The 15257-nt window shown below is 37.7% G+C and overlaps 1 protein-coding gene across 1 annotated transcript in view; it reads right to left on the bottom strand.

Annotated features, from left to right (window-relative positions):
• Nucleotides 1-15257, bottom strand: part of clasp1a (cytoplasmic linker associated protein 1a) — a gene marked incomplete at its 5' end in the record, with an annotated part of 162130 nt that overhangs the window by 108837 nt on the left and 38036 nt on the right. Inside the window, 6 exons of the mRNA XM_043694200.1 lie at nt 2067-2234; nt 2845-2871; nt 3497-3604; nt 11692-11712; nt 12697-12720; nt 14399-14575. Coding sequence (XP_043550135.1) covers nt 2067-2234; nt 2845-2871; nt 3497-3604; nt 11692-11712; nt 12697-12720; nt 14399-14575 — 525 coding nt within the window. The remainder of the gene's footprint in view (nt 1-2066; nt 2235-2844; nt 2872-3496; nt 3605-11691; nt 11713-12696; nt 12721-14398; nt 14576-15257) is intronic.

Raw genomic sequence — 15257 nt, 5'->3', positions numbered from 1 at the left:
GGAAGATGAGGGGCGACGGAGGAGGGGGGATGGCAGAGTGGGGGGGGAGGAGTTGGGGCAAAGAAAAGGAGGGGGACAATGTGGAGGGAAGAAAAGAGAAGGTGGGGGAGAAAGGGAATGAGGGGAAAAAAGTGAATGAAGCGGCATTGAGGCTCAAAATTAATTATTTTTACCGAATCAAAACTTCAAATTTGAAATCAGCGCTAACAAGCTTTTCTTCCCCCTTAAAACCAATGTTCTTCCCTAAGTTAGAGAACACTTTGATCATAAAATCTGTACTGTGTGGAAACAGGACCCTCGGCCCAACAAGGCCACATTGACCCTCCGAAGAGAAACCCACCCAGATGCATTCCACTTCCCTATTATCCTATACTTACCCCTGACTAATGCACCTAACCTACACATCCCTGAACACTATGGTCAATTTAGCATGGCCAAATTCACCTAATCTGCACATCTTTGGACAATGGCAGGAAACCAGAGCACCCAGTGGAAACCCGCGCAGACACACGGAGAATGTGCAAACTCCACACAGTCGCCAGTGTCTGGAATCAGACCCAGGTCCCTGTCATTGTGAGGCAGCAGTGCTAAACACTGAGCCACCGTGCCGCCTCAGATGTTAAAATAATTTTGATTTTTAAGTGATTTGTTACATCTCAAGATTAGACATAGTTTTACATTTCCAAATGTGACATTTACATAGCAAATCAAATAAGCTTATGGAAATGCAACAACTTTGTGAGAACTACTTCAAATCATTCTTTAATTCCAATTAATAGAACAAACACCTTTTCTTACTTCTAAGTTATTGATTATTGATTACTGAAAAGAGGGTCAAATTGCTCATATTTATCGGTTTATTAGGCATCAATAAATGAAACACATATACTATGGTGACCTTTGTTTTACACTGATGAGAACTAAAGGGAAGGAATAGATTTTTCTTGGAAGTTAAATCTTCAAAAGGATTAGCTCTCACTAAACAAAATCTTATCATAATGCTGCATTACATTTTAATCATTTTAAATCAGATACTGGCATTGTAAGGTTTGCACATGATTAGATTAGATTACTTCGTGTGGAAACAGGCCCTTTGGCCCAACAAGTCCACACCGACCTGCTGAAGCGCAACCCACCCAGACCCATTCCCCTACATTTATCCCTTCACCTAACACTACGGGCAATTTAGCATGGCCAATTCACCTAACCTACACATTTTTGGACTGTGGGAGGAAACCGGAGCACCCGGAGGAAACCCATGCAGACACGGGGAGAATGTGCAAACTCCACACAGTCAGTCGCCTGAAACGGGAATTGAACCCGGGTCTCTGGCGCTGTGAGGCAGCAGTGCTAACCACTGTGCCACCGTGCCGCCCCCTATATCAACATATTTCAATGACTGCAAAATCAGCTGAAATATTGGATTCCACAAAGCTTCAATGCATATCATTAAATCCGATAGACTTCATAACTCTCACTGGAGAAAAACAAATAAGAAACATAAATGTGTCACTTCACAAAGGTGCTTCAAGAGTCATAAAAAGTACAGTGTTGGGGCAATGTATTGATTAAGTATAACCATTACATTAAGGAAGTAGGGAAGACAAGGTCAACTTTACAGAACAAACCTTGTTACCAGTGTCCAAGAGTAAAACTACATTTTTTTGCCCATTTTCCTTATGAACAATGTTATTTGCATGTACATGTTGGATACTTGCCCACCAACAGTAGTTAATTTGTGGTGTTTCATGTGAGTCGTCAAGAACTAATAGACTCTTCAGGTGAAGTAGGGTTACAGGGTGGGAAATCATTAGATCTGGGTACACAGACATAATTCAGAATCTATTTTAAAACTATGTGTTCAGTTGTTATTTTTATGCTTTTATTTTAACTTCCTATGTCAGTACTGATTTGAGAAGGACGACAACAATAATGAGAGAGTGTAATTATAGCAGTAATATTCATTCCTTTCCATTATAAATCCACCTTCCATTCATAATTAAGCGACAAATGCAGTTTAGAAGGCACATTAGTAAGCATCTGTGGTCTGGATAATTAAGTCTTACCCAAGCCCAATCTGTTGGGGCTGGCTTCCCTACTGCATCCCTGGCTGCGAGGGATTTTGCTGCGTTTCTCAGATGCTTGAGGTGCAACAGATACTCTCTGCGGCCCACTACTCATGCCGGAATATGTACTACCAAGAAGCTTTCCAGGTGAACTGGATCGACTTCCAGCTGCAAAAACAACAACAAAAAGCTAGCTTAATTGAGATATCTAGAAAAGTCAAATTAAGTTGGTAGTGACAATGGTGCAGGATAAAATTAGTGGTGGTAAAAATCAATACCTGCTAAAAAGGCACTGAGCTCATTACTTTATAATCAAACTTAAAGAGAACAAGCTTTTTAAAATAATTGCGAGCAAAACTTGCACTTTGAAACCTGTAAAACACTACATTAAATGTTAACAGCACAAACTTCAAAACTGAAATGTCTGTCGGTTCTCCAAGGTCAGGATTATGATTTTTTTTTTAATAGAAGCTAAAAGAAAAGCTATCAATTCATAATTAATATTAAATTTCTGAATTTAATGCCTTAAATCTTTAATCAGTAACTGCACACATTTAAAAGGCCAACAGGCAAGTACTAATGGTTCCAAATCTCATAGAAAGGGACACAGAATTACATTTCAAGAGACAAGAGGTTAAGTGGTTCACAGGAGAGGAAAAAAAAAATCAGTTTCTAAGCAAGTACGTATTGTACATGTTAATATGACCAGGATATAATGGCAAAAGAAAGTATTTTTTCAGCACGTTAAATTACTCTTGTAGGTGAAGAGAAACCTTACCGCCTGCAGGATTAGCTGATCTGGATCCTGAGCATGGAAGCAGATAAAAGGGATAGGTGCAAGAAGTTGAATGGAAAGATTAATGAAATGCAAGACTACTAGAATTGTCATGGCCATCAATTTAGTCAAGCTTTTCAAACATCTTACAGATCAGAGATACATTTTAGCCTTGTTCCAATGTTAATTGCAGTATTAAATACTTTCATCAATTTTACATACATAAATACTGATGCACAATAGTAATGAAGCAAGATTGCACCACTTAAACTATTAAATTGCTAATTTGTGCATATTAAAATAAAAAGGGAGGGATCAAAGTAAAATAAATAGTTTCTCAAATAAAACAAAAATCAGCAAGGTAGCTACTGGACCCTGCTTATAGACTCAGGTTACCTATAAAGGTGGCATAACAATCAGGTTCTCCGTGTGGCAAAAAGTGTACTTAAGCGCAAGGAAATAATTATTTTGTGAAATCAATTGCCACTGCACAGGAGTAAATGTTAAAATAAATGCAGATTAAAAGAGAAATCACAATGTGTAATAGGTTGGTGAGAATATAATAGAACAAACAAAAACAACAGTCTAAAATCCCTAGAGTTCAAACATTACAATCCGTAAAATTTACTAGGAAGTATTTATTTGTTTCACTTACGTTGGGACTGAGACACTACTTTAGCTCGGCTTCGGCCTCTGGTATCAGAGGGCGTACTGGCTACACTGGTGGTACTCCCAGCACTCTGACGTCTAGAGCGCACTCGACCTGCACATGTACACAAGCAGACTCAGTCAGAGAACTAGAAACTTAAAAACTGCTAATAGTTATCAGATAATATTCTTACCAAATATATACCCCTTGCTCACTTCAACAAATGGAATTGGTTCACAGTCAGTACTACTGGGGATACAATATAAATTGTATTTCAAGCAATTCTGGATCTTCCTTTAAAAAATAACTATCTGATTACCAACATTGAGACACACACTTGGTTGCCCAAGCCTTTATATCGTCATCAAACATCAATACGGCTAACCTCAAGGAGGTAACAAAAAACAGTTGGTGTAAATTGCTATTTTGCCAGTCTGAAATGCGCAGTTTTACACCACGATTGAAGTGAATGTGTCTACACAGCTGAAATCGAATATAGATGAAATCAGACTTCCAAAGCAATTCAAATTGACAAAAAATACACTATGAAACAAAAAATACACCTGTAGGATAGAGCAGCAACAGTACAAGTGTGAACAAAAAATCAATGTTTTAATTTTTAAATACAATGAACTATTCCATTAGCCAATGTCATACCTATTGCCAATCAAATATGAACAGATTTCATTCTACTTAATTCCAAGTTAGAGTCATAGACATATACAGTACACAAACAGACCTCTCAGTCCAACTCATCCATGCCAACCAGATATCCCAACCTAATCTAGTTCCATTTGCCAGCACTTGGTCCGTATCTCTCTAAACGCTTCCTCTTCACATAGCCATCCAGATGCCTTTTAAATGTTGCAGTTGTGCCAGCCTCCATCACTTCCTCTGACAGCTCATTCCATATACGCACCACCCTCAATGAAAAAGTTGCCCCTTAGGTCCCTTTTATATCTTTCCCCTCTCACCCTAAACCTATGCCCTCTAGCTCTGGACTCCCCAACCCCAGGGAAAAGACTATCTATTTATCCTATCCGTGCTCCTCATGATTTTATAAACCTCTATAAAGTCACCCCTCAACCTCCGACACTCCAGGGAAAACAGCCCTGGCCTATTTAACCTATCCCTATAGCTCAAATCCTCCAACCCTGGCAACATCCTTGTAAATATTTTCTGAACCCTTTTAAAGTTTCACAACCTCTTTCCGATAGGATTCTGGGTAATCCAAGATGGAGGACGGGAAAAATTTCTGGCTGTAACAGCTGCTCCTTTTTTTTTTTGAGGTATTTTCTTGAACTAACTTATTTTTTACTCAATCATGAAAGAAGAATTATATTTCCACAAAATATTTTTATTCAATAATTTCAGAACTAATTTAACTTCACTGAAAAAATATATATCCTTGCAATGCTGCTAACCACACAAATGGATGAAAAGACACTGGTCAATTCCATCAATCATCTTGTCCACTAGATGGAGCAATGATCCAGATATGGGATTAGTGATTAAGGGGAGGCATATGTTATTGACTGCATTTTACATTACTTTCAGAATGTTATCATAGGCTGCAGTAAGAACTTGCTCACCCAGTTGCAGTGTGGTATCATCAATTCACCCAACCCCTTAGACAGCACTTTGTAAGTCCACAGTCACTACTATTTAGAAGGATAAGAGCTATATACGCTTGGGAACATCACTAATGCAAATTCCCCTCCAAGCCACTCAACACCTGTCTTGGAAATATATTACTGTTCCTTCTGTGTCACGGATCAAAATCGTGAAGCTGCCCTCCCGAACATCAGAGTGTACTTGCATTAAATTACTTGCAGTTCAAGAAAGCAACTCATTATTATCTTCTCAAGGGCAATAAATAGCATCCTAGCCAAAGAAATCCATGACCCATAAACAAATAAAGAACAAGTAAAACTGCAATTCCAATGAATCCACTTGCTCTTTGGCACTTCAAGCTAAAGACCCACTGTCGATTCAGTTGAACAAAGCATCAACATTTTAAAGTTTTTTTTTATTGGTGTTTCTATTCATTTTGAATGTATCAATTCAACATTTTAATCAATTCATTTTTTTTATCTAGCTATATAGCCATTGTTCACCAATATTTTACTTTTTCCATCTACCTCCTCCTACTTCTAAACGCCTGGCTCATCTCTTCCTCCAAACTTGGTCTGCTCTTCTCTTCCAGTCTGCAGGGTCAACAAAGCCAGGGGTGCAGGAGTGTTTCAACTTCCTTCCGATTTAATAAACTGTAAGGCCTTGTAAGAACCACCCTCGATAATTCAGTAAAAATAACAGGGCAACTAGTTTACATGCTTACACATAGTGGAATAAGCTGCATGGCTTTCAGAGTGAGGATACAACTTGACTCCCCATAAGCTGTTGTTCTACTGTAGTCCTAAATAGTAGTGATCTATGTTCACCACTATTAGGACCACAACAACAGGACCTTGCAGGGGAAAAAATGCAACCAACTTCAAGAAAATCAATGGGAAATTCTTTTACAAATCTGAAGTGCAAGGCAAGTAAGCTTCAGGTGACAGTCTCACTGCATGATATCAGTGGGCAAACATACATTATCCAACAATTACCTCGGTCAGAAACATGTCTATTTCATTTTAAGGAAAAACGTAACTAGATATCTATTCCTATCACACGCACCAGCAACCTGTCCCACACAGCAAGTATCTTGACAAAAAAAATCATAAAATTTAATCCACATCTTCCCTCAGCATTTCATGGGTATAGTCTTGTGTCCTACTACCCAAGCAAATTCAAATACCACATCAAATTCTAATACATGAAATCATTTAAAAAATAATTGAGAACATTAATCCCATGTCCTCAAAACTGTACTTTACTCAAGTGAATAACGCAAGTATTAGCATTGTTTTTCAAGAGATCCCATTATATTATTATCCTCACTGAGCTCCTCTGTGCACTATTTTACTTCAATAATTGTCATAAACAGTGTAGCAAAAACATGGCAGCATTCTAAATTATATCTTTAAAATACTGAACAATACATTTCAGTTGGAACTGACTGCAATAGAATTGATGCATAAAATATTAGGAAGCAAAAATTCAACTGGCAATTTAATGTGTTGACAAAATGATTAATCAGAATTCTATACCGACATTCCTGTGACCTGATTTTTATGGAGAACTCAGATTGAGAGAGTAGAAGTTGCTCTGAGTTTTAAGAATCTTAAGTTAATTTGGTGAGTCATTAGGGGTCCTCGAGGACATCAATTTTAAGTGTGAAAACAAGAAAACTGCCCATAACACTGCGCTAACTGGCATAAAGGAATAACAAGGGGAACAGCTTTGGAAGATGGAAATGTCACATTGTTGATATTTTACATTTTAGTACGGAGGTTGGATAAGGCATGTTCAACTAAGAGGCACAAGATCTATTATGTTCCCAAGCACCTCAAATTTACAATTACCCTACTATCACATGAGGACAGGATTTGACACCACCATCCATTTTCAGCATTATTCCAAAACCTTTGCAACCTTGAGATGTGTACACAGAAAAGGCCGAGATGTTACAGAGTCAGAGTCAGACAGCACGGAAACAATTGGTCTCAACTGTCTGTGCCGACCAGACATCCCAATCTGACCCATTCTCATTTGCCAGCATTTAACTCATATTCCGCTGAACTCTTCCAATCATATACACATCCAGATGCCTTTTAAATGTTGTAATTTTACCAGCTTCTACCACTTTCTCTGGCAGCTCAATCCATACATGCATTAACCTCTGCGTGAAAAAGTGACCCCTCAGCTCCTTTTCAAATCTTTCCCGTCTCACCTTACATATATATCCTTCAGTTTTGGACTCTCCCAATCTAGGGAAAAGACTGTGGGTATTCACCCTATCCATGCTCCTCAAGAATTGCTAAACTTCTATAAGGTCACACCTCAGTCTGTGATGCTCCAGGGGAAAAAGCCCCATCCTATTCAACCCTCCCTATGGCTCAAACCCTCCAATTCTGGCAATATCATTCTAATTTTTTTCTACACCCTCTCAAGTTTAACAACATCCTTCTGAGAGAAAGGCAACCAAAATTGTATCCAATATTCTAAAAGTGGCCTCACCAATGTCCTGTATAGCCTCAATATGACTTCCCAACTCCTATATCCAACATTATGACCAATGAAGGCAAGTGTGCCAAACATCATCTTCATCACCCTATCTATGTGAGAAGCCACTTTCAAGGAACTATGTACTGCTCCCAGAGGTCTTGGGGACCTTGAGAATGATCACAAGATGGTAACTAGAGAGAGATTAGGGCCTCTTAAAGATCAAGGAGGTCACCTTTGTGTTGAACCCAAGAAGATGGGAGAGTTTTGAAACTAATATTTTGTGTCAGTTTTAACTGCGAAGAAAGAAATTGACTCCAGAGAATGGAGAAAAATAAACTTTGATGTTTTAAAAACAGTTCACATTACAGAAGAGCAAGTTCAGTATGTCTTAGAGGATATAAAGGTGGATAAATCTCCGGGACCTGACCTAATGTATCCCAAAATGTTGAGCGAAGTAAGGGAGGAAATTATGAGACCCCTTGCAGAAAAATTTGCATCAGCTATAACTATGGGTGAGATGCCTGACGACCGAAGGATGGCTAATGTTGTTCATTTGTTTAAGAAAGTTATAAGGAGAAATCTGGGAACTATAGGTTTGACTTTGGTTGTGGATAAATTATTGGAGGTAATTATAAAAGATAGGATTTATGGAGATTTAGAGAGGCAAAAATTGATTAAGGATAGTCAGAATGCTTTTGTGTGAGGAAAATAGTGTCTCACAAACTTGAATGAGGTTTTTGAGGAACTTAACAAAAAGGTCAATGAGAGCAGAGCAGTAGACATTGTTTATCTGGCTTTTTGTAAAGCTTTTAACAAGGTTCTGCCCAGTAGACTAATTAGTAAAGTTAAGTCACATAGGATTCAGGGTGAACTTGCGATTTGGATACGTAAATGGCTTAATGACAGGAGACAGAGTGAAGATGGAGTGTTGCTTTTCAGACTGGAGGCCTTTTGACCAGAGGTGTTCCACAGGGATGGATTCTGGGTCCTCTTTTGTTTCTCATTTATATAAATGATTTGGTTGAGAACATAGAAGGTGTGGTTAGTAAGTTTGTGACCTCAAAATTTATAGCATAATGGACAGTGCAGGTTTTCCAAGATTACAAAAGGATTTTGATCAAATGGGTCAATGGGGTGAAAAATGGCAGATGGAATTCAATCTAGATAAATGAGAGGTATTGAATTTGGTACAACAAACAAGGGTAGGGTTTACACAATTAATGGCAGGGCCTTGGGTAGTGTTGTACAACAGAGGGACCTGGGGGCTCAAGGACATAGTTCTTTAAAGTTTGCGCCACACATAGACAGAGTGGTTAAAATGGTGTTTGGCATGCTATCCTTCGTTGCTCAATCCTTTGAGTATCGGAGTTCAGACTGAGGTTGTATAGGATATTGGTGAGGCCACTTCTGGAATACTTTGTCCAGTTCTGGTTGTCCAATTATAGGAAGGATATTATCAAGCTCGAGAGGGTTCAGAAGAGATTTACCAGGATGTTACCAATATGGAAGGTTTGAGTTAGAAAGAAAGACTGGGTCTTTTTTTCACTGGAGCGTAGGAGGTTGAGGGTCATGCCCTGGTTTGCCTTACCAAAAGGCAACACCTCACATTTATCTAAATTAAACTCCCATTGAACCATCTGATTAAGGTCCTGTTGTACTCTGAGATAATCTTCTTCACTACCCACTATACCACCTATCATGATTAGGAGAAATTTCCCATAACGTCTTACTTCTGACAATTTACTCAAAATAAAGCTATTTCAAGTAATAGCTTTTCAAGAACAAAGATCACTAAAATGCAATTTTCACAACTCAGTTGCAAAATCAACTGCTCTGCTGACAACAGGAAGCTGGAATTATGGAGGAGAAGCAAACAAGAATCCACTTGTCACAGAAAAACGTACAGTACATCACAGAGTCCTGTTCAACATGGTTTTGTGAACCACCTAATTAGAAAAAAGGGTTTTCTTCACACTCTTTACAAACAACTCTCCATAAATCCAATTCATTATAATTTGTTCTTGGTTTCCCCTTCTCACTGGTTTACGCTAATTGTTTCCTACTTTTTTTTGTCCCAACTCTTAAGTTTGCTACAAACGTGAAAATCATTTTTTCTCACAATGTGGTCACTATGTATTCAAACTGTAATAAGCTGAAAAACACTGAAGTGATTTGACTTGATTTATTGTCACATGTACCTAGGTACAGTGAAAAGCTTTGTTGGGAGCAATACAGGCAGATCATAGTAAGCAAGAACATACAGATCATAGGGTGCTTGGACAGAGTGAGGCATAAATGACCAAGAATTTTAATAAAGCACAAGGAATAAAAAGAAAATCAATTGCAATCAGGAGAATTAATGCAAAATGAAGTCGACTTGAATCAAAAATAAACTGACAAGAGGAACTGCCACAGACAGTTACAAAAAGATTTGTTGCAAATTATCTGGACTTGCAAATTACTCTATTTTGGAAGTTGTTAATGGGGGAAAATACTTATTGGCAATGCTTCACTAGCATTCCAAATATACAAAAAGAAGGGAAAAAAGACCCATCCCAACAAATCAATGGAAAAATCTATTATCCATCCAGCTACAAAAACATGATCACCTGCAAAAGGCAGAAAAAGAAAACTCAATTCTTGGTATCGGAATGAGCGCTTTAGCAGAGTCAATGACTGATCCTGGCCTTGGGCTGCAATTCCTGTCGGAATGAGTAAGTCTGAAATTTTCAGTGGAAAGTTCATGTTTGACAAGTCAACCTTTCTTGTTTACTTTTGTTTCTGAATACATAAATTAGGAAAATTGATGACATTTCATTAAGGAAACAATTCATGTCAAACGAAGTCATGTCAATCATTGCTTTAGTTCATAGTCATTAGGACAGTACTAAACTTGCAAATTTCACATCAATGGATGGTTGAGTCAAAAGATTCAAAGTGTGAAAAAACAAATACTCGTGTTACAGTATTCGACGCTCCAGATACCAATTCAGAAGAGGCTGGTGGAATAGACAAATCAGCCTTGTGCCCAATGCCAGTTAGCCCTGAGTGAGACTTTCGCAGTTGAGTATGCAGATGAAGAAATTGAGAGAAAACAAAAATCAGCAGTAATGTCCTCTGACTAGGATCCCACCTATAGACATTTCACTGAAGTACCAGTGGTCTACACAGTTCAAATTATTCCAGCATATTTAGGAAAACTAACTGAGGCAAAAGAGAAAGGAAACAAAGGCTGGTTTAGAAATGGAAATATTACAACAGTACAATGGAATGTACTTGTGATGTTGGAGTCAAGATGCAGCTTCGTCAATATAAGCTCCAACATGTACAAACAGGCTGTAATCATCATTATAAATCTGTTGGCTTATAACTTTATCTTTAGAATTTAAGAACACCACAAAGATCTATTGTGTTTCCATCTACGTGCCTGAAGATCTCTCAGCTGCAGCTTCAAAGTTATTTTTCCAAAATAAATGATAAATATTGCTATGGTTTATCCATTTGGAGATCCTGTAAATATGTCTAACAATACAGAATTCAATTCAGAATCATTATCACTGTACGTAGTCATATTGTTCAGATGCAGCACAGAAGTTAGTTACATGTAACACTAATGCTATATTGAATGAGCAAAACAATAAATACATAAACAGTAGAAAGCAAAGAGCTACTCCATGTTACAGAATGACTTAACTAGAGAATAATAATTGTATTAGAGGTCCACTTTAGCTGTTTTCCAATTTGAAGCTTTTACTGACAAACAAGTTGTAACTACATGCACTGAGCAAATTGCCAAATACCACACAGAACTGAAGCTTGAGCATAACGAGGCCAACTACAAATTGTTACACGTGAGCAGCACAAACTTACATTACTAGTCACACTGCCTATTTGTCTTTGCATATAATACACAGCCACAGTGTCAAAAATTAATTTTGCTGTAGATTATGTCACAAGTAATGGAAATTTGTTCTCAATCTCTCACAGATGGACATAGGCCCAAATACACAAGTTCAGCACATAGAATGGGATGCCCTTTCCCACAGCCTAAACTCACAACAAAAGCACACAGCCTGCACAACTCGTCTTACCATCCTTCTTTGTAGAAAACCCTTAAGATGAAGTAAACAATTGAAGGTGTCAGTTCTGTCACGTTGGAAAATAAGTCACTATTGCAAAATTGAACAGTACAGAAGAAACACAATACAACAAACAAAGCAAACAATGAAATAACTCAACATAAACTATTAAAAATCTGGTCTTAAAAACTTACCAACTTTATCTAAAATCTGATTTCTTGAACAAATACCACAGCTTTTTGCATAACAGACATTTTGTTTGCTGTTTTCATCTAATTCATCCTACGTACTTATTCAAAAAATAGGCTAAAAGAATAGCTCTTTCAAAGGAATATTTTCTGTGATTACTCAACTTAGAATATATGCAATTAAGTCTGTCTGATGAGACCTACAAATAGCAGAAACACCTAGACATCTAAATTTTCATGTGACACAGATTTTACTATTTTCCATTGTTGCATTGAGAATGTACAGACTTGTTAATTATGCCTTGACTTTTAAATGATGCTGTCAGTAAACCTAAAAGATCAGCGTTAGCTTTGATGCAGGGAAGAGTCCAGGAGCATCTTATCCTTTGCTAATTTACTTATGTACTCTCATCAAAAACTGTTACTCTGCAGGTTGAAGAGAACTTCAATCTAGTGCATTCAGAAGATGGGATCTTTTATCTCAGAAAAACTATTCTGCCATCACTTATTACTCAAAACAATATATTTCTTTGCAGAGTCCAAACATTATAATATGAACTCAAAGAACCCAGACTGTAGATATAAGGTACATGGATCAATACAGCTATGTGAAGTTTAGCTGAGGAAATATATATTTATTTATATACATACATACATGTGTACATATATAAATATATATATACACACACTGCATCACCATGCAACACTTCATGCGAGGTACCAATTATGGTCACAGATGGAAACCACTGGAAGAACAGTGTTGTCACAGATACCAGCCAGAATACACAAGATGGGACAGACAGCTGGTAACAGAAAACAAGCTGCTTACCCTCAGCTTTAGTGGATGTGCCATCTTTCAGCAAAAGAAGATAGGGAGGACAGGGAAATGTTAGTATGGTTAGCAAAGATGGGCTCATTATTTTAACCTACAGTAAACAAGAGAATCATGTGGTCCTGTAAATGTAGAGACGTTTACAAATCCATGGAGCAGCCATTAAAAGCATAAAATATGGGCATAAAAATAAAAAGGAACCTAAATCAGATAATAAAGGTGAAATAAAATCTGCATCCTATATAGTAATATAATAATATTATTACACAGTTATGCTAAATTATATACTTAACTTCATTAAAAATAAAATGTTAAAAGAGATCCAAGTCTTTCGTAACAAAAATAACTTTCAAGTGAGTTTTTCTTTAAAAATTGGCCAGTTTTAGTATTAAATATTGTAGGCTGTCAAATTCTTGTTATTTCTCAGAAATTTTGAAAACTCTCTTCCAATAGATAGTGATCCAACACTGCATTACATTATTTGGAGAACACCCTTTTTAGACTTTATTACAAAGGGATTTAAGTAAAAACAAAAGTAAGAATCTTACTGCAATTGTACAAGACTTTTCTGAGAGTGCACCTGGAGCAACATGCATAGTTTGGATTTTCTTACCATTTATTTCAGAGGGAGCACAACTAAGGTTTCCGGACTGATTTTGGTTGAGAGTGTGTTCTATGAGGACCGATCAAGTAGTCAAAGAAAAATGAGAGAAGATCTCATTGAAACATATAAAATTCTTAAGAGGTTGTCAGTGTAGATTCTGAGGGGATATCCCTGGCTGGGAAATCTGGAACACAGGGTCATAGTCTAAGAAAAAAAAAGTTGGCCATTTATGATGACATAGAAACGTTTATTTACTAGGGGATTGAGAATGTTCAGAATTCTCTAACCTAGAAGATTATGAACAAGAATTGCATATATTTAAGAGAGAAATCAAAAAATTGCAATTGCTAAGGGAATCAAGGAATATGGAGATAATTGGAAATGACAAGAAGAGTAGCAGATCAGCCATAATTATATTGAATAGCAGAGCAGGCTTATAAGGCCAAATGGCCTATTTTGGCTCTTAGTTTCAATAAAGATCCAACTCTATCCAGATATAGCGTTTGAATTTTAATTAATTTTGTTACATTCTGTTACCCACAATTTTTTTAAAATATCAGAATACAATCTGGATGTAGTTTTATAATTGTCCTTCCATTTCATGGCTTCCACATTGTCATATCATCTTTGAGTTAAGGTTGCTCAAAATGATTGTGAGTAGCAAATTCCTAAAACTCCATCAGCCTTTTTTTGTACATTAGCACCCACATTGGTTCAGATAGCTCAAGCGTCTACAAGTCTCAAACACATACAGCATACAATGCTAGACATTTCTTCTGACACAACCCAATAGATACTTATATTTCAAAGTTGATAGATAGGTCAGCTTGTTCTGGTCAAGGACAATGCAAAAATAACAAGTAGCTGTGAGGTTTCACTTGTCTCTGGTCACCTAATTCAGCAACTGATCCTATACTAAAACTCCCCAAAGGGGTGTCAACATTTCTAACTTAGATCATGAACACAGTTTTCAAATTCGGTATAGAACATCCCTTTCGTTGCGCTTGAAATCCTAGGCAACCTACAACAATGGTCCTATTTGAGGACTGTGGTACATAAGCAGTTCAACAAAAAAGATGTCACTGTGCTTCTTACCTAGTGAAGCGTAGGACCCTGGAGGTAGAGCTGCTGCTGAGCTGAAGTGTCCAGGTGTATTACTTGGAGTGGCAGTCAAGCGCGACTTAGCATTAGCAGCTGCATTCACATCAATATCACTGCGAGAACGTTGCAGGGATCCAGTGTTAGACACAGGCTTCACATTGACTGTTGAAGCTTTTGCACCAGAAATGGAGGAAACAAGGCATGAAACATTTGATATTAATCTCAAACACACATTTCACGCAAGTAACAAAAACAGTAATTTTTTCCTCTAAAAATAGGCATAAAAATGAAATCTAAGCCATTGACCATTTCAATCTGCCTTGCACTGCAGGGCAAGAGTTATAGCTGGGGGCACAGAAATTATGATGTGGTGAGGCACGACTTAGGATGCGTGGCTTGGAAAAGTCCTTAGTTGGTAGGATTAGGGAAAACCTAAAGGCTTTCTATAGGCATGTCAGGAATAAAAGAACGACTAGGGTAGGAATAGGTCCAGTCAAGGATAGTAGTGGGAAGTTGCGTGTGGAGGCTGAGGAGATTGGGGAGACACTGAATGAATACTTTTCGTCAGTATTCACTCAGGAACAGGACATTGTTGCCGATGTGAATACTGAGTCACAATTAATTAGAATGGATGGCTTTGAGGTATGTAGGGAAGAGGTGTTGGAAATTCTGGAAAGGGTGAAAATAGATAAGTCCCCTGGGCCTGATGGCATTTATCCTAGGATTCTCTGGGAAGCAAGGAAGGAGATTGCAGAGCCATTGGCCTTGATTTTTATGTCCTAGTTGTCTACAGGAGTAGTGCCAGAAGACTAGAGGCTAGCAAATGTGGTTCCCTTGTTCAAGAAGGGGAATA

Source organism: Chiloscyllium plagiosum, chromosome 7, assembly GCF_004010195.1.
Source record: "Chiloscyllium plagiosum isolate BGI_BamShark_2017 chromosome 7, ASM401019v2, whole genome shotgun sequence".
NCBI lineage: Eukaryota > Metazoa > Chordata > Chondrichthyes > Orectolobiformes > Hemiscylliidae > Chiloscyllium > Chiloscyllium plagiosum.
Note: the sequence above shows the minus strand (reverse complement) of the source record. Positions and strands in the feature narration are given on the sequence as shown.